The sequence below is a fragment of the Podarcis vaucheri genome, assembly GCF_965113315.1.
Source record: "Podarcis vaucheri genome assembly, chromosome: 5".
NCBI classification, from domain to species: Eukaryota; Metazoa; Chordata; class Lepidosauria; order Squamata; family Lacertidae; genus Podarcis; species Podarcis vaucheri.
The window spans coordinates 52,807,065-52,825,816 of NC_138763.1; the positions used below are offsets into that span (position 1 = coordinate 52,807,065).

General features: G+C 39.5%; 1 protein-coding gene across 3 annotated transcripts in view; it reads left to right on the forward strand.

The window, feature by feature from the left end:
• Positions 1 to 18,752, forward strand: part of ATRNL1 (attractin like 1) — a 524,570-nt gene that overhangs the window by 120,881 nt on the left and 384,937 nt on the right. For all 3 annotated transcript variants that reach the window (XM_082222558.1, XM_082222560.1, XM_082222559.1), the window contains exons 15-17: positions 926 to 1,107; positions 4,681 to 4,894; positions 7,490 to 7,678. In XM_082222558.1, the coding sequence (XP_082078684.1) occupies positions 926 to 1,107; positions 4,681 to 4,894; positions 7,490 to 7,678 (585 nt within the window). The remainder of the gene's footprint in view (positions 1 to 925; positions 1,108 to 4,680; positions 4,895 to 7,489; positions 7,679 to 18,752) is intronic.

Genomic DNA, 18,752 nt, shown 5'->3' on the forward strand with positions numbered 1-18,752 from the left:
CACAGAAAACTATAGCCTTGACTACTGGGTGTAATCCATCCAAAATGACAAGGAATATGCACAACTTTAGCTGTGTTCTTCTAGATAATATTTTATTTCTATATAGTTTGCTATAGTATTCACATGCCACCTTCATGTTGATGCAAAACGTAGTATTGCAAATAATCTTGCACAAATCACAAACCTTATTTTCCTGAGATTTGGCAGTAACCCATTGTATATCACACTGTGCTCCTATTATTGTACTTTTACTTCACCGATTGAAAATGCTAGTTTTGTTAGGCTATTCTAATGTAAAGCATTTGTTGCCATGACCTCCTGTTTTACTCTGGAGGAAGTGTATAGGGGATGAGGTGCTTTTTGTTGAATGTTCCTCCCACAGATCCCTGTGCTCAAGAAAGTTTTTTTGGGATCACCTGGGGGAGCGTGAGGGGTGATGCAGGAATGGAGAATGGTAAAAAATCCCCTACCTTCCTCCTTGAGCAGGGAGCCTCTGCTGGATCTTGGTTGCTTTTGTGAACAGAAGGAGCCCTTCCATCCATGGAAGTCATGCCCTGGTTCTAGCTCAGTGGTTCCCAACCTTTTTTTTGGCCACGCCCCACCAAGCATCTCTAAAATCCTGATTGCCCCCCCTTGTGACATATTATTACTATTATTCAAAAAGTCAACTCCTGTTCACATGGAGGAAGCCTAAAAGGCCATTAACTGTTAATAACTCATTCTCGAATTGCCCCCCCCCCTTAAAAATCAAATTGCCCCTCTGTGGGGCTTGTGCTCCACATTGGGAACCACGGTTCTAGCTGAATATGTAGGTGATGTGCCTTTTAGGTGAACTGTGTTCTGAAAAGATAATTCTAAAGCCTAGTTCTAAATGTGATGTTTTTTTCTTTCACAACTACTTTAAGCTTGTGTAACTCTTTACTAGCTCATCTGTGTGGAGAAGGATGGAATCATGTTGGAGATGCCTGCCTTCGTATAAACTCTAGTCGTGAAAACTATGACAACGCGAGACTTTACTGCTATGGCTTACATGGCATCCTTGCTTCATTAACAACCTCAAAAGAAGTTGAGTTCGTTTTGGATGAAATACAGAAATATACCCTCCAGGTAACCCGAGTGTCTAATATGCATATATGCAAATGTTTTTGTAAATTGCTCTAATATTTTTTTTTTTTTTTACAGTCAAGTGGCTATAAATGAAATGAATAAATAAATAAATAAATAAATAAATAAATAAATGTAGGCTAATGATTGGTTTTATTAATTAAATTGATGAAATCAATATACTGTATTTTTCCGTGTATAACACCCCCCCAGTCCACCCAATGCACTATCTATGTATAAGACGGCCCCAGTTTTTTTACATAATTTTTAAGTAAAAAAACCTCATCTTATACACGGAAAAATACAGTACATTTCAGAAGCATTTGCTGTAGTGCACACGGTGGTGATTCTGCCTACAGGATCTCTTGGGATAGTAATTATTTCTAAATGTATATCCCTTCATATAAATGAGCATAGCCAAATTTTATGCAAATATTTTGTGTTCGTTTTGAGCTTTTTGTGTTACGCATTCCCACTTTATTGGAAATGCACAAGTGCCCACTCTAAGGAAAAGCCTGTTGATGGGACCAGTTAACAAGCACAAAGGAAACACCAGATCGAAGGGCTAACCTGCACGCAGGTTTGCAAAGCAGTTCAGAAGTGAGGACCATAGAATAACCAATGATTTAGGAAGACACCAGAACTCAGATCGTGTTGCTTGAGCAAGGCTTAGCTAGAATTGGAAACAAGCACGTTTCCTTATCTCAGAAGGATCCAGTGTTTTAACACATGGGGGAGGTTCACACAGATCTGGCAGCTCCTAGCACTCTCCTTCTGATCCATTGTATCTTCTTCTGAAAACAAGCAGACTAGTTCCCGAAGTTCAACATCTAAGAATGCAGTGGCAAGATTTGTGGACAGTTTTGTTTTGACTTGCCTTAATATAGGTTTGCACACACATATGTTCACACACATATATACAGACACACGTCTCTAGATGAAATGGTAAAAGAAGCCTCATAAATCTGAGAATACCACTGATGACAGCCTGTCGTTTTGACAAGTTTGGTAACTGGAGAAATGGTTGTTTTCATTTTCTGAAATTTCTGAAGGTGACACCGTACCAAACATACCTTTATTCAAATGAATTATGTGTTGAGACACCTAAGCTATATAAATTTGAGATAAGTCACTTGCAGTATACACTACAGGTAGACAAATCCATGCACTTTAAGGAGGTATTTTGGGTCAAATGATTATTTACTTATCAAAAACTTCTAATGAAATGTTACAGTGATTTATGCTTTATCTCGCTTCTGTTTCCCCCCCTCCAAAAAAGTAATTTCTCTTTCATTCCTATCTCTCTATCCGTCCCATTCCATTTATTGTGTGTAAGTCATTTTGAATGTGCTATCAGTTGCCAGAGAAGCTTGCTGAGATTTCCCTTGATTTCCCTTCATATGCCTGCTCTTTCAGGCTCGAATCATAATGATTTAGGACATACGATTTCATTTCAGATGACTTCTTTGTTACAGATAGTTTAGTAAGGTTCACAAATGTAGGCAGAACAGCTGAGAAATGTATGCTAATCTGAAATATTTGTGCTTGTTTGAGTCTTAAAACCTTTTCATATTTAAAGCAATGATTTTTGTAAAATAAAAGTTTTTTGGATTAATATAAACTATTTGAAAATAAGAATATAAATGTACATCTGACTGATTGATTTTTTTATTTAGGAAAGAAGACTACATCAGTTAAATGCTTGGATTATTATTATTTATAAAATTTATGTAACTGCACTGTGTCTTCTGCATACCTCTAATGTCATTCACTCATGCAGCCTCTCATCCATAGAATTAGAAACCACCTCTCAGCAAAGTAGTAATGTCAGAACTTCAGGGCTGACACCACTTACTTCATTTCCTCCCTCTCCTGTATGTGATAACCTTGGAGATTACCATACCCAGGTTATCATGCTCATATTCCAGACTACCCCTCATTTTCTCCATCCTTCCAAAGTTGTGATCTAGGGACGTAGGTGGCGCTGTGGGTTAAACCACAGAGCCTAGGACTTGCCGATCAGAAGGCCGGCGGTTCTGAGCTCCCGTTGCTCGGTCCCTGCTCCTGCCAACCTAGCAGTTCGAAAGCACGTCAAAGTGCAAGTAGATAAATAGGTACCGCTCCAGCGGGAAGGTAAACGGCATTTCCGTGCGCTGCTCTGGTTCGCCAGAAGCGGCTTAGTCATGCTGGCCACATGACCCAAAAGCTGTACACCAGCTCCCTCGGCCAATAAAGCGAGATGAGCGCTGCAACCCCAGAGTCGGTCACGACTGGACCTAATAGTCAGGGGTCCCTTTACCTTTACAACAAAGAGTTGAATTAAAAGCCAATATAAAAGTTATATATGAAAAGCCTTGTGGAATGAAAAGACTTTCAGGGGCTGCCTAAACAAGAAGTGCAGAACCTTTCAGCCCTCCTGATGTTGCTGAACTACAACTTATGTGAGTGCTATCAGGCATGGCCAGTGGCCAGGAATGATAACGAGTTCTAGTTCTGCAACATCTGGAGGGCGAAGGGTTTCCTACACCTAGTTCAGCCTAAAGACAAGGATCATGACTGAACAGTTCACAAGACTCAACCTAGCTCCTCTCGTACACATTCTGAATATATGGCTATGTGATTCATGTCACCCTACATTCTTAACTAGAGAGTGTTTGTATACTGGAAGATAGGATTTTATCAAGAGACACTTATTTACAGTGGATCGTGTTGCATTGCAATATTTGTTCAGCTTCTGTAATCTTATTCTTATCCTCCAATTATGCCCCTTCAAAGAAGGATACAGCAGAGCAGATAATTTAGCCAACACAGTAAAAAGGTAAAGGTACCCCTGCCCGTACGGGCCAGTCTTGCCAGACTCTAGAGTTGTGCGCTCATCTCACTCTATAGGCCGGGAGCCAGCGCTGTCCGCAGACACTTCCAGGTCATGTGGCCAGCGTGACAAGCTGCATCTGGTGAGCCAGCACAGCACACGGAATGCCGTTTACCTTCCCGCTAGCCAACACAGTACCAATGAACAAATGGTTCAACATCCAGGGCCTGGTGACCTGTGCTCTCCTTTCTCTTCGGAAAATTCTTACCAATGTAGAGGCAGTACTTGTTCCCCCATGTTCTTGTGTGTACAATCTGGACCACTAATGTCCTGGTGTTCTGTATAAGCATGTTTGTTTTAGCAACTAGAAGTCATGGGACTGTGAGGTTTAGGCATTGGCCTTCCATCTTGCCTAGTGGAACCTCCCTTGCTTATCTAAGTGGAATGCTTTGTCCTTGTACTCGTTCTATGTAATCTTACAAATGGAAGGCACATATACTGTATATCTGAGACTTTGTGAAAGTGGAATGAAGAGTTTAATCTTGGGTTTAGAGCAGAGTTCACTTTAAGAGAATAGAAGGTTTATACACTGCAGCATTTTTTTAGGAAGACCTAATACACAGGATAGAATATGTTCCACATACGCACAAATGGTTGGAGAAACCACCACAAATGTATTTGAAACAATACAAAAGAATTGATGAGTGCTGAGGAGAGAAAGCAACGCTACTGATTCATGTGGTTCCCCTTTTCATCCTTCACAGAAAATATCACCCTGGGTTGGGCTACGGAAGATCAACATCTCCTACTGGGGATGGGATGATATGTCTCCCTTTACGAACACAACATTGCAGTGGCTTCCTGGAGAACCAAATGACTCTGGATTCTGTGCCTATCTTGAAAGGGCAGAGGTTGCTGGTCTGAAAGCAAATCCATGTACAGCTATGGCCGATGGCCTCGTATGTGAGAAACCTGTTGGTAAGAGAGCTTACCATATTGCAAATATTATTTTTGGAACAATTTGCTCCAGCATGTTTTCTTTAGTACAGTATGTGCATAATGAATGTTGGAAGAAAGGTTGGTTCAGAGAGAACAGTCTCCTCCTAGTCTGAGATAGTCTTTGAATCCATAGCTTCTTAATCTGAGAATGGGGAGTCTCTCAATCCAGAGAAACGTTTCATATAGATTTGAAAGCACTTTTCCATTGTTCAGTTTGCATAGCACATTCTAATTCCCTAATCCATACTTTCTGAGTTTCTGAACATGTGCTTTACAGAGTTCCAATAAGCATTTAAAAACAACGGGCATGAGTTTAGTTTTAATGCCCGCTAAAATGTATGCTTTATGGAATAAATTAATGTCTGGAAAATTTAATCCTCCTTCCGATACTGGCAGCTGAATTTTATTAAGTGAGAAGTAAGGAGAAGGATTATCCCAAATAATTTCCAAAATACCTACTAATCTTTTGAAAATAGTTGGGGAGTACATAAAAGATGTCTTGTAACACATATATTATCCATAGCAGAATATTCATTTTAAGTTTATTAACCTTACCACAAATAAGTTTAAGTGGATTATGTTTCATCTTTTAACAAAAAATAAATAAATTGCAGTGGAAAGTCTTATAGTGAGATACCTTGGCAGTGTAAGTTGTTAGTTAACTCTAAAAATGTTTTAAATGGATAGATATGGCAGAAATAAGGCAGTTTTCCATATCACTTCACTTACACTACCTGCAAACATTAAACATTCTTTCTCTTGAGGGATAAAATTCATCTCTTGAAACCTTTTAGAACAGCTAATTTTGCTGCAGCTGTTACACCAGCTCCATGAGTATATGAACAGAGTTTCATATAACTAGGGTTGCTATATTTAGATTTCTTTTGCAATATTGAAAAGTGGCTTTTGGATAAATCTATTGTAAAGATTTTTTTTGAAGATTGGTAGAAAGGACTGAGCCTCTATACTGTCATTAGATGGAGGTATGATGCTTTAGAATAGAGAAGATCAAACAGAAATAGATCAACTCTTCTGTTTTGGGAATGAGGAGCCACAGTTGTTTGGCATAAATATATCCTATAAAGGGAAACATCATAGGAATATGTTCTCTATACACTAGATTTGAATGTGATTGACATCTAAAACCATGATGGTAAACAGTCATATGTATTTTATGCTATCAAACCCTAAATTCAGCATGGTTACAGGTGATTTTGTGAGTCCATTAGGTGTAGTTTGCTGTTAAATTAGTACTATAAAAAATTGAAGTTTAAAGCAACACAATTGGATGATTTACATAATTTTCTTTCCTATGCTCTCACATATAAAGAAGGAGCTTGTCATGGAAACTACTAAATATCATAAATAAAACATGAATTCTACAAATTGTTTGCTTACTTATGCACACATTTGTACTACCAAAAATGATGAAGCTATCATAAAGTTACTGCATTTTTTGTTTCATGATATTGATTCTCTGGATATAACTGTCTGCATTTTGGAACAATAGATGCTGTGATCTTGTTTTTTTTCCTGTAAAAAGACAGGAACGACAATTTAAGTGTGGATGTTAGATGCTTTTTGAAGCATAGAACTCTTTGCAGTCGCCAATTTTTTTCTGTTGCAAATTTTATGCTGTTTCGAGAATCTTTGCTGCCTTTCTTAGGTTTATTATAAAGCAATTGCTAATAAACTCAGATTTCAAAACAGTGGAACAATTTGCAAGATCCTTTCTCTTTTTATTTTGGAATGTTGCCTTCCAGAAAACTGGAATAATGTTTGTCATGTATAAAACATTAGGTAATTCATCAGGTGGTTAAGGATATAGACTGTTGTGCATTAATAATAAAAGGTATGCTTCTGTGGGCAGTATGTAATTGGGAATTACTCTGTTCTCATACTTCATTTGTTTGACAGCAAAACATATATATATAGTACATTTCTACCTCTCTTATATAACTAGCTGATTCAGTTTCCTGAGCAATGCATGATTCCAAGCGAGACAGAATGCATCCTGTGCTGAAAAATATTCTCTTTTATGTTTAAAAAAATGTTTTTCTTGTTTTTGAATTTTTAGCGACTGCAAATATATACAGCAGGGGGCAGATGTTCACTTGACAAATCATACTTTTAGACCAAATGCACACTGTTTAAGGGAGAATGTATCACCAGTGAAGTAAATAGCTATTGCTTATGCACTATTTAACAAATGCAGTAGAACCAAAAGGTCATGCCTCACTGTACCTATTCAAGTATACACAGTCAAGGTTTACAATATGTGTATGGCTTACTATGTCACATATACTAATAACTGAAGAAAAGGATAATGGCTTGTATATTATATTTTTCCTTGAAAAAAATGCAGCCCAGATTGTAGAAGGAACAGTGTGAATTATTATAAATGCAGCCAAAAGACCCTAAACAAAACACAAAGAACAAGACCCTACATGTAGCAAAGTGAAAGCATTCCTGAATAAAGCAAAGGAAAAATATTTGTGTGGTATCATATATACTCATATAACATGAGTTTGAGGAAAATACTGAAATTCTACTTTCACTTTCTTTCTCCTTCAGTTAGTCCAAATCAAAATGCAAGGCCCTGCAAAAAGCCGTGTTCCTTAAGGACGACGTGTTCAAACTGCACAAGCAGTGGCATGGAGTGCATGTGGTGTAGCAGCACAAAGCGATGTGTTGATTCAAATGCCTACATAATCTCCTTTCCATATGGGCAGTGTCTAGAGTGGCAGACTACCACCTGTTCTCGTAAGTATTTTTGTGAAATGAAGATTGCTAATTATGGTAATGAGTTGAAGTACAAAACTTATATAACAAGCAGGACCTGCTAGAAAACGTTGCATTGTGGATTGCTCCTGTTCCAGGTTCTAGCTAAGTCTTTTTACCAAGGTTCATGTTGCCCCGCCCCCCGCCCCCAGGTTAGCAAGCATTCTGTTGCGACTAAGCATATTCAATCCGCATGGGACTGTGTACGCACTCGAAAGTTGCAAACTTTGGAATTCTGCCATGTCTGCTGATTCCTCCCTCTTGTTTGTGGGTGATGCCCTTTTGCCCATAAAACAATGGAGTTTGCAGTTTCCTTTGGCTACTTACTGAGTCTTTAACTATGCTGAAAATTGAACTGATCATTCTTTTAGCCATACTCCTAGGTGAAAACATAGGTTTGTATGTAGGAGCTCCAAAATTCATTCCCCACATTTCTGTTTAGTAGGGTAATAGGCTTAGAATGACCTCTGCTTGAGATCTTGGGGAACCACTAGCAGGATGGTGATACTGTCTAGGTCAACCTTTCTCAACCTTGGGTCCCTAGATGTTGTTGGACTACAATTCCCATCATTCCTAGCCAACATGGCCAGTTGTCAGGGATTATTCAAGATGTTCAAGAACATCTGAGGACCTAAGGTTGAGAAAGACTGGTCTAGGCAGACCAATGGTCAATAGGAACTTTATTTTCTAACCACTAGCCACTCTGGAATGTTTCATCAATCATTTTTAGTTAGTGTTCTAGTAAAGCAAATGCATAGTTGTACTCTGTCTATGCTCCAGTAATCTTGTTCTTCTTTTTTCTCCATCCCAACTACCTGTAAACCAGGGATAGCTTTGGTAGCAAAGCAACGTTAGACCACTCCTAGGGCCAATCACGTCAATCTGACATTCTTCAGTAAATGTGTTGGCTATTCGGTGGCCTGAACTGCGTTCTGAGACTACGGTATAAGCTATGGTATAAGCTAGGGAGCTAAGTGTTCAGGCGTCATACCTCACATCAGCTGAGGAAGGAAACAAAGCTGCAAAACATTGGCCTTTGGCAATGAGCAGACAGTACAGAGCTCATGGATTGGATAGGCTTAATAGAATTACAAAGAAACTGGAGTTTTGTCCTTGCCTGGTCAACCCTTAACTAATGATACATCTAGTTTCTGAGTGGGAGAAGTGGGTTGGTTTTGCTTGACCTAAATGGAAATACAGAGGCATCTGCTTGTAACATGCATGAATAATGTCATATGGCCTTGATGCCATTGGCCCTATCTTATGTGGTTCACAAGGTACCCCCTTTTGCTTCCTTTACTGACTACCAACCCAATTTTCAGCTTCAACCATTAAAGTTAGGAGTCCTGAGCTGGAGAAGACCCCCTTCTCTCTTAGTCTGTATTCTGGTATCATTGGTCACGTGCCTGACTTATACCTTACACAAGTTCACTGTTATCGAGCCGAGTAAGGAAGATCCGACTGCAGCTTCTACGTTTGTCAAAACTCTGCAGAGCTACCTGACAAACTTATATCTTTGTAGAAATCAAGTTGCACATGGCATATAAGCCTTGTTTTTGTGTCTTGGAATTTTCTGGGGTGTGTGTATGCTGAGTTAAGCTCTATATTTAAAAGACCTTTCTGTGTATTTAGTTGAAGGCCATCCAACTTTCTTGCATGCAAGAAGAACAGCAAAAAACTATGTTTAATTTAGTTGTCATTTGAGGCAGGTCTATAAAATTTTATATTAAATAAACCTAATGGGATTTCTTGCATGTCAGTTCAATATCATATGGAAGAAGCTCTCTCTGAAATTGTATTTTCTATCCAGCCAATACAAAAAATTAAATTTCCATAAGACATTTTATCAGAACCTAGCTATTTAAAGTTTGAGAGCAAAGAAAACAAAAACAAAACTGTAAAACACATTTTTCCTATGACTTGCATCTGAAACAAACATTTCATAAATGATTTTTTTTAAGTCTTGCTCATTTGCACAGAAAATGTCTGTCTATCTAGTAAGAGTGGGGATAACTTTGTGTCATTTTTCATAGCAGTATATTTGATTAAAGACTGCAGTAGGTATTTGATAACACCATAAATGTCAGTGTGTAAGAGCAAATTTTCCACATAAACTGTGTGAATGAGACTATTTATATATTTTCATAGCTGTGAATACATTTTCATATTCATTTTCACAGCTAAGAAGGAAAATAAAACATTTACTTATTGAAGGCAATTAAGTCACAATAAAAATGTGAAGCTTTGAGAACATCTATTCCTGGGGAATATACTTATGGCTGCCTTATAAATGCAGGAAAGGGTTCCTCAGTATTATGAAACAATCAAGGGTGGAGACTAATAAAGCAGGAAATCCCAGATGGTATACTACTGCAAGAAAACCACTACAAGTCTTCCATATGAATTGACTCAGATCTGGCAATCATCATCTGAGGCCCTTCTTCATGTGCCTGTTCCATGAGTGGTCTGGAGGGTGGCAACACAAGAACAAGTGTTTTTGTTGTTTGTGGAACTGTCTCCCCAGGGAGGCTTGCTGGGGTCCTTCATTACATTTCTTTAGGCACCATGTGAAAATGTTTTTTCTTCAACCAGGCATTTGGCTGATAAACCTATAATTACAAGCCTGGTAGATGAAGGGAACGCAGTGGATGTAGCCTACCTTGATTTCAGCAAGGCATTTGACAAGGTGCCCCATGATATTCTTGTAAAGAAGCTGGTAAAATGCGGTCTTGACTATGCTACCACTCAGTGGATTTGTAACTGGCTGACTGACCGAACCCAAAGGGTGCTCATCAATGGTTCCTCTTCATCCTGGAGAAGAGTGACTAGTGGGGTGCCACAGGGTTCTGTCCTGGGCCTGGTCTTATTCAACATCTTTATCAACGACTTGGATGATGGACTCAAGGGCATCCTGGTCAAATTTGCAGATGACACCAAACTGGGAGGGGTGGCTAACACCCCAGAAGACAGGATCACACTTCAAAACAACCTTGACAGATTAGAGAACTGGGCCAAAACAAACAAGATGAACTTTAACAGGGAGAAATGTAAAGTATTGCACTTGGGCAAAAAAAATGAGAGGCACAAATACAAGATGGGTGACACCTGGCTTGAGAGCAGTACATGTGAAAAGGATGTAGGAGTCTTGGTTGACCACAAACTTGACATGAGCCAACAGTGTGACGCGGCAGCTAAAAAACCAATGCAATTCTGGGCTGCATCAATAGGAGTATAGCATCTAGATCAAGGGAAGTAATAGTACCACTGTATTCTGCTCTGGTCAGACCTCACCTGGAGTACTGTGTCCAGTTCTGGGCACCACAGTTCAAGAAGGACACTGACAAACTGGAACGTGTCCAGAGAAGGGCAACCAAAATGGTCAAAGGCCTGGAAACGATGCCTTATGAGGAACGGCTAAGGGAGCTGGGCATGTTTAGCCTGGAGAAGAGGAGGTTAGCTTAAGGGGTGATATGATAGCCATGTTCAAATATATAAAAGGATGTCATATAGAGGAGGGAGAAAGGTTGTTTTCTGCTGCTCCAGAGAAGCGGACATGGAGCAATGGATCCAAACTACAAGAAAGAAGATTCCACCTGAACATTAGGAAGAACTTCCTGACAGTAAGAGCTGTTCGACAGTGGAATTTGCTGCCAAGGAGTGTGGTGGAGTCTCCTACTTTGGAGGTCTTTAAGCAGAGGCTTGACAACCATATGTCAGGAGTGCTCTGATGGTGTTTCCTGCTTGGCAGGGGGTTGGACTCGATGGCCCTTGTGGTCTATTCCAACTCTATGATTCTATGATTCTGTGACTCATGTGTGTGTGTGTGTGTGTGTGTTTGTGGGTAGGGGTTATTGTTTTTTTTCTGCTTCATTATGTGTTTTGTTTTCTCATTTTGTATTTTTCAGTTGTGAACTACCCTGAGATATTCAGATGAAGGGTGGTATACAAATGTAATAAATAAAATAATGATAATATTACTAATTCATCACTAAAGTCCTTAACCATTTTTGTTTTGGAACTCAAATACTGGCAGTAGGCTCTTTCAAAGCTAGATATGTGGCTATAACCATAGCTAAAAATGATTATTCTTTGATGTTCAGACCACTCCTTTGTACCCAAGAAGTAGCTATGCTATTGTTAATGGTATCTCGGGGCAGAGTGTGTAATATATTGATTATATATGATGCCAGTTAGGATACATTATATAAATAGTATTGTGAAGCCCCCATGATGGAGGAAGTGCAATGAGAGGTACACTTTTTCCACATGTGGTGGCATTGTCCCTTATTGGCTGCCTTAAGTTCTTACATTATCTAACATTGCCCCAAAAAGTAGTACAGCCTTGCCTGGCCTTAACTGTTTTATAAAACACAGAGAATTAAAAAACAAAAAACTAATTGTGTTTTAATTAGCACTTGCAGAACAGGAACATGCTAAATACTAGAAGTGAGCTTCAGGTGTTTCCATATCAACTGGGCTTAATAGAATATGGAATATAGCCCTGGCAGAAAATCACAAATCAAAACATGCTACACAAAGGTTTAATCAAGTAGGATTTATTAGCGGAAACTTGGTGCATGTTTGTTGCATCTGCCACAGGGTGCAGCAGTCCATTCATTCTGACTGCTTCACAGGTAGAATTTTAGTGATACTCCTTTCAGTTAAACAGTTTTATTAGACCACACAGCAGACTACCTGACATGTTCATGATACACTTTGCCATGCATGGTGTTTTTTGTTTTTACTTTTGGAATGCTTGCTGTTGTTCAGTTGTTTCCTTTTGCTTTTGTTTTAAGAAGAAAATAAAATAGATTAATATAAAAGCACACCCGAAACAAAATGCATCATGGGAGACGGTTAATTCCATTGCTTCCAGTATTGTTATTCCACAAATTTATAAGCACATACGTACTAGGGAAGGGCCAGAGCTGGTGGAGTACCTGCTTTGCATGTCGAAGCTCCCAGGTTCAATATCCGACACCTACAGGTAGGGCTCAGAGAGGCTTCAACCTGAAATCCTGGAGAGCCACTGCTGGTCAGTTTTGTCAATATTAAGCTAGATGGACCAATGGTCTGAGCTAGTATAATGTAGCTTCTTAACAGATACTGCAACACATATCACTGTTTATTCTTAACTGTAGTTTACTGGAACAAACTGTCTCCAAGTCATGGTTTATTTCCGTAAACTATAGTGAAGATTAATTTAGGTTTGGGGTATAACCCTAAACTTTGGTTTAGAACTGAAGAAAGAAGTGAGGCTTTCAATCTCCACACAGCTGTGCCAGAGGAAGGTGTGTGTGGAGGGAATATAGAGCCTGAGGTTCATGCATGTAATGGTAAGCCAAAGTTGAGCAATTTAACACATACCTTTTCTTTGTGCTGTGTATTATTATTGTTTATTGTCACAGGACAGTTCACAGCGTCAAAATACAAAATGAGAACACAAAATACATAATAAAAGCAAGAACAAAAACAAATCAATAACCTCCCTTCGAAAGGACATGGAATGATAATCAGCCAAAGGCCTGGTTAAAGAGAAATGTTTTCGCTTGGTGCCTATGTAGTTTATATTATATCTGCTTATTATTTCATCCTATTTCTACAGTATCACATGAATGCTGTGGGAAAGCATTGACATAAAAAGTATGAAAGGCTTGTGTTTGCTCCTTTTGTTCTGTATAGAAGTGCAATAGTAGCATGGCACCATTTACTAGAGTGGTGATTAAGTAGTATGTTCAGCAAGCTAAAGTCACCCTCTGCTGTTCTTTGTATTGGGAGAAGAGAGAAGAGGATTTTAAAGAGCCAGCTTTCAATCCCATTTCTCCTTTATATTTTTCACATGCAGATCCCTGCCCTCAATTGCTCATTCTTCAAATCCCAAAGGGGCTGTGTATCTGTCACATTCTGCATTTTGATCTCATGTTTAAAAAAGTGGGGTAGTTATAGGCTTTCCCCCACAAATGTATAATTTTGTCTAAGAACAAAAAAAAAGGTTTGCCACAGACTAGACTCACTAGTTTATTATGCAAGGACTTCAATACAAGAATTTTCTAGTTCATCAGATATATTAGCATTCCAAAGAGCACTGTGGTATTATGGGGAAAACAGTGGATGACTGCCAAGAAATATGTAGTTAGCTCCTTAGGTTTTCCTTCTAAAGGAGTGAATGCTGCTACAGCATCAGTAATTTTTGTTAATGCTTTCCTTTAATAGCAGGACAGGATGTTACCATTCTACTGTTTATTGTTTCTGCACTATGGTTTAGCATCCCTGCTGTTCTGGAGGGCATTGTGTTCTCTTAATGTCAATACTGGTAATATAAATCCAGGGTCAACAAGAGTGATGTGTTTTAATAGAAATATTTTCTATTAAAAATGTGCTATAATAAGAACGAAGCAACTTTCTTAAATCTGTAACTGCAAATGGCTCGTATGCTAGTACTATTATTATGAAATCGTTTCTGATCTGAAAAATAACAGACTGATAGAAGGCAGTCCAGAGAGAACCTTTAATCATAAATGTAAGAAACTTAAGTAGAAGCAGAGGTTTATATAAATGCCACCATTTTGGCCCACATGTAGAATAGTTGGTTTGTTTATATACATTGTATTGCATTTTCCATAAAACCATTGTGCCCATAGTGCATCAAAACTATGTTACAACAGTCTAAATACAAGAATAGCATGTATTATATGCAATACAAATTGTATTAACCATAATATCAGTTATACTAGCCATGTTACCTAATATAAAATTACATATGTTATTCATAGTCTAAAATATTCATTGAAAAACCATTTACATAATCTAAAAATGGTAATATATAAAATACTGAGTTCATTAAGAATTCATAAGATCATTAAAGGAGCTCCGCTGGATGAGACAGAAGACCTATCTAGTCTTGAAACTCTTCTTGTAAAATGTCCATGGGAAGCTCAACAGGGCATGATGGCTATAGCCCAGATTTATTTCAAACAGGTCAATTTTATGAAAAGTATAAAACAGGGTGTTATCTAGTTGGGGCATTCCGCTTGCACAGTGGATGTCCATTTGCACAAATGGGACTGCCATCTTCCTTTCCTTCCTTTTTCAGACCCCCACATCCTCTTATCTGCTCTGAAGGGTGTATGATCTTATGAAGTTCCAAGACAGTGAGGTTTATGATGGTGTTTGAGATAAAATACATAATGCTATCATATTTCTTAACAGGTTATGCTTTGGCATAAGCTGCACCAGCCAGAATTATTAATGGTAACAGTCTGCATTAAGTTCCGAAAGGTTCTTCATGACCAAGGCCTTCCAGTTGCTCTTCTCCTTTACATTGCCATTAGTAGAAGATTCTTTTACTCACTTTTGTTTTATTCTATGTGTCCCCCTTCATCAAAGTCATAACTAAAGTCTGATATGTGGAAGCTCATACGGCCTTTTAATAAATTGGAAATTAATGTTCCACAGGTGATTGTTTTGTAGGCAAATTCTGTCTGAGCCTGCTTTCTTACTAGTACTGACTTAGACCAGGCATGTCCAAAGTCCGGCCTGGGGGCCAAATCCGGCCCCCTGGTTGATTTAATCCGCACCCCCAAGCAATTCTGAGAAATGAATCTGTTGCGGCCCCTGAGCACCTGCTGCTCGGCTTGTTCTGCCCAGGAGCCAATGCATCAATGGAGAGCTGCAGCTCTCCAGCATCGACCCTTGGAACCTCCCACCAGCCGGCTTGCACATGTGCCCTGTTCTGTTTTCTGGCCGCTGGCCGGCTTGTGTAGGCGCCCTGCGTGCGGCTCTCTATCGTGGCCACTGTGTGCCCAGTGTTCAGCTCGCTCTCCCTTGCGGCTCACTTTCCCACCTGCCTGCCTGCAGGTTTCTTGCCTGCTTATTTAACCCTCAGTGAGCAACAACTTTCAGGGGGACACCCCCCCAAGGAATAAGTTTGTCAACGATGACTTCAATCCTTAAGAAAGCACAACAAATTTGGGGTAAAATCCTAAAAAAAGCAACATGTTCACTTCATCAAATCTGGCCCTTTGAAAAAAGTTTGGACACCACTGACTTAGAGCATTAACGGTGATCGTCAGAGAACCTAAATGTTCTTGGCAAGTGTGAAGCACAATACAGTGGTGCCTCGCAAGACGAAATTAATTCGTTCCGCAAGTTTTTTCTTCTTGCGAGTTTTTCGTCTTGCGAAGCACGGTTTCCCATAGGAATACATTGAAAATCAATCAATGCGTTCCTATGGAGACCGTCCAGGGACAGAGGGGAAGCTCCGCACGTCTTCCCCTCTGTCCCTGGACCTGTTTTAAAGCAAAGGAAGGGGCAGCGGGGAGAATCGCTTCTCCCCGTTGCCGCCCCTTGGTTCAAAAGGGGTCCGGGGACAGAGGGGAAGGCGTGCGCGCGCCTTCCTCTCTGTCCCCTCTTTTGAAGCAAGGGGCGGAGGGGAGAAGATCGCGCGCGCCTTCCCCTCTGTCCCCGGAGATTGCGGGACTGGCAACGGGGAGAAGCGATCTTCTCCCCGCCGCCCCTTGCTTCAAAAGAGGTCCGGGGTGCGGGGGCAAGCTTCGTTTTGTGAAGCAAGCCCATAGGGAAATTTGTCTTGCGAAGCAACTCGAAAACGAAAAAACCTTTCGTCTTGCGAGTTTTTCGTCTCGCGAGGCGTTCATCTTGCGGGGCACCACTGTACTGAAATTCATACATGTGTCAACTAACAGAACCCATGCTAGACATGGAAGGATAGGCTTCCCTTGATTCTTAAAATGATTTACATTAATAAAGAAGAAAATCATCATGTTGCAACAGACAAATATGAGTAACTTAATGGGTATATTTCTCCTAGTTCAGTTAAAGTTGAAGTGTGGAGAGTGTCCACAGACACACATGTATCCTGTTGAGTATCTTCTAGTGGTCAGTGGGATATTTTTGCTCAAATCTATGTGACCCTTCAAATGACGCTAAAAGCATAGGTCAGCTTCCTTCTCTTTCTTCCTTCTTTGCGTCTTTTAGAATTGGTACTAAAAATAAACATCCTAATCAGCCTTTAGTGTGGTGCACATTACCCACAACATAGAAGCTTTAATTGCAGTTTGATTCTTTTTTTTGGGGGGGGGGTGTTGTTTCACTATATTGTCAGCTGCTATTAATTCATGCTCCAAGTTGTAGTGATGATTGATTTTTTACATGCCAATTTGTTCTGAGAACATTTCCCCTCTTTAGGATGTAATTTATTTCCTCCCCATTGATAGAATGAGTTTTTGCAAAAATTGTGTACTGTTTTTCCCCCTGATGAGTGTACCAAAAGTGATTGGGTCCTAATGTGGTACGATGGCTAGTGCCAACAGGCTTGGCCAGTCCCCAGTGGTCCTAAAATACGTTTCTGAATCCTTTGCAGCATACTGGTGTTCTGTGGCAGACGCCGAGGGGCTCTGAAACATGCACATTGATCTAGAAAGTGTCCCCTGTGCACAAAAACAGCTACTACTCAAACTTGCTCAATTTTTTGTTTTTAAAAAATCAGTTTAAGTTTAACATCTTGTTGGTGACTAGTGGCTCGCTCCCTACCTATTTGGAATGCTATCCTCAAGGAAGCCTGCTTGGACTTTCTTCTCCATTTCATTTAGGCACTAGGCAAAACATGTTTCTGTTTTAAGAACTGAAAATGCAAGCATTATTTATTTTATTTAAAAAACGTGTTTGTGTTGTACTTTTTATATCTTATTAATTTATTAGCTGCCCTGGGCACATGAAGTTATGTTGAAGGTATGGGATGTAAATTACTGTATGTTATTAACTAAGTATCAGGTCTGCTGCCCATTCTGCAGGTCAGAGAAGCCTTGCAAAGCCAAATAGCCCATATACACTGATTGCGCTGTTGCCCCATTCCCCGGTTATGTCATGGCACACCATTTTAGGTGATTCCCTGCTTATCAAGAGCATCCTCTGTTTCCAGATATGGCTCATTATATTTGTGTGTGGTCTGTTATTCCTGGCTTTCTGTTTGTCAGGAATTCTAGTTAGAGACAATAAAGCTTGCCTGAGCCTTTCCCTATGTATAGTAGGGAGAAAGGAGTTGTCATCCGTAAGTTTATAACAGAAGATTGTTTGTGCTTATTTAAATAATAAGTACATGACTTAAAATGTTGGGCATAGTTTGAAACAATATATGAAACAGAGATAGCTCACGTATGTGTGAAACTTCCCACAATGAAAAGGATTGTGAACACATTACAGTGGTACCTTAGTTTTTGAAAGTAATCCGTTCCAGAAGTCCGTTCCGGAAGACTGTTTGCCTTCCGAAACGTTCGAAAACTGAGGCACAAAGGGTGGTCTGCAAATTCAATAGAGAAAATTGAAAAAAAACTCAGTGGAAGCCATTTGACGTCCGATGCACGTTCGAAAATGGAAGCATTTACTTCCGGGTTTTTGGTGTTGAAAAACCAAAACATTCGACTTCCAAGATGGTCGAAAACTGAGGTACCACTGTACCTTTAACCCATAAAGACCAATAGCAAAAAGATTTTACTGAATGATATGTGCAATCCAGGGTATTCTCTCAAAATTCATCTCTTGAAGACTGTAATTCTATGAACACAGCGAGACTGAACTTGGAGTAAACTTGTTTATGATTCTGCTGTACAAGCTTTAAAATGATGTCACTCCTTTACAGAACAAGCCTATGCAAGTTTGCTCAGAATTAAATCCTGTTGAGTTTAGAATTGCAGCCTGAAATGGTGAAGTGTTTGAAAAACAAGGGACTTGACAGATTACCAACCTTATTTTTATTACATGAACTCTGGAAAGTAGAAACTTTTGAGCACACAGTTGTTTCTGGTATTGTTTTGTAAAATGAGAGCTGAAGATTCTAACAAGATCCCAGAAGGCACACATAAGTGCTTTGAGAGAGAGGACTTGGTCTAGTAAAAAGACATTGTGTTATCTCCGATATATCTCACCATTTGGAACTAAATTGGGAATCACTCTCAAACTACTAGGGAAAATATATAATCAGCCAAACAAATTCTTTAGAAGAAACAAAACTCTTCGGAACTCTTAAGGGGAAGGGATGAAC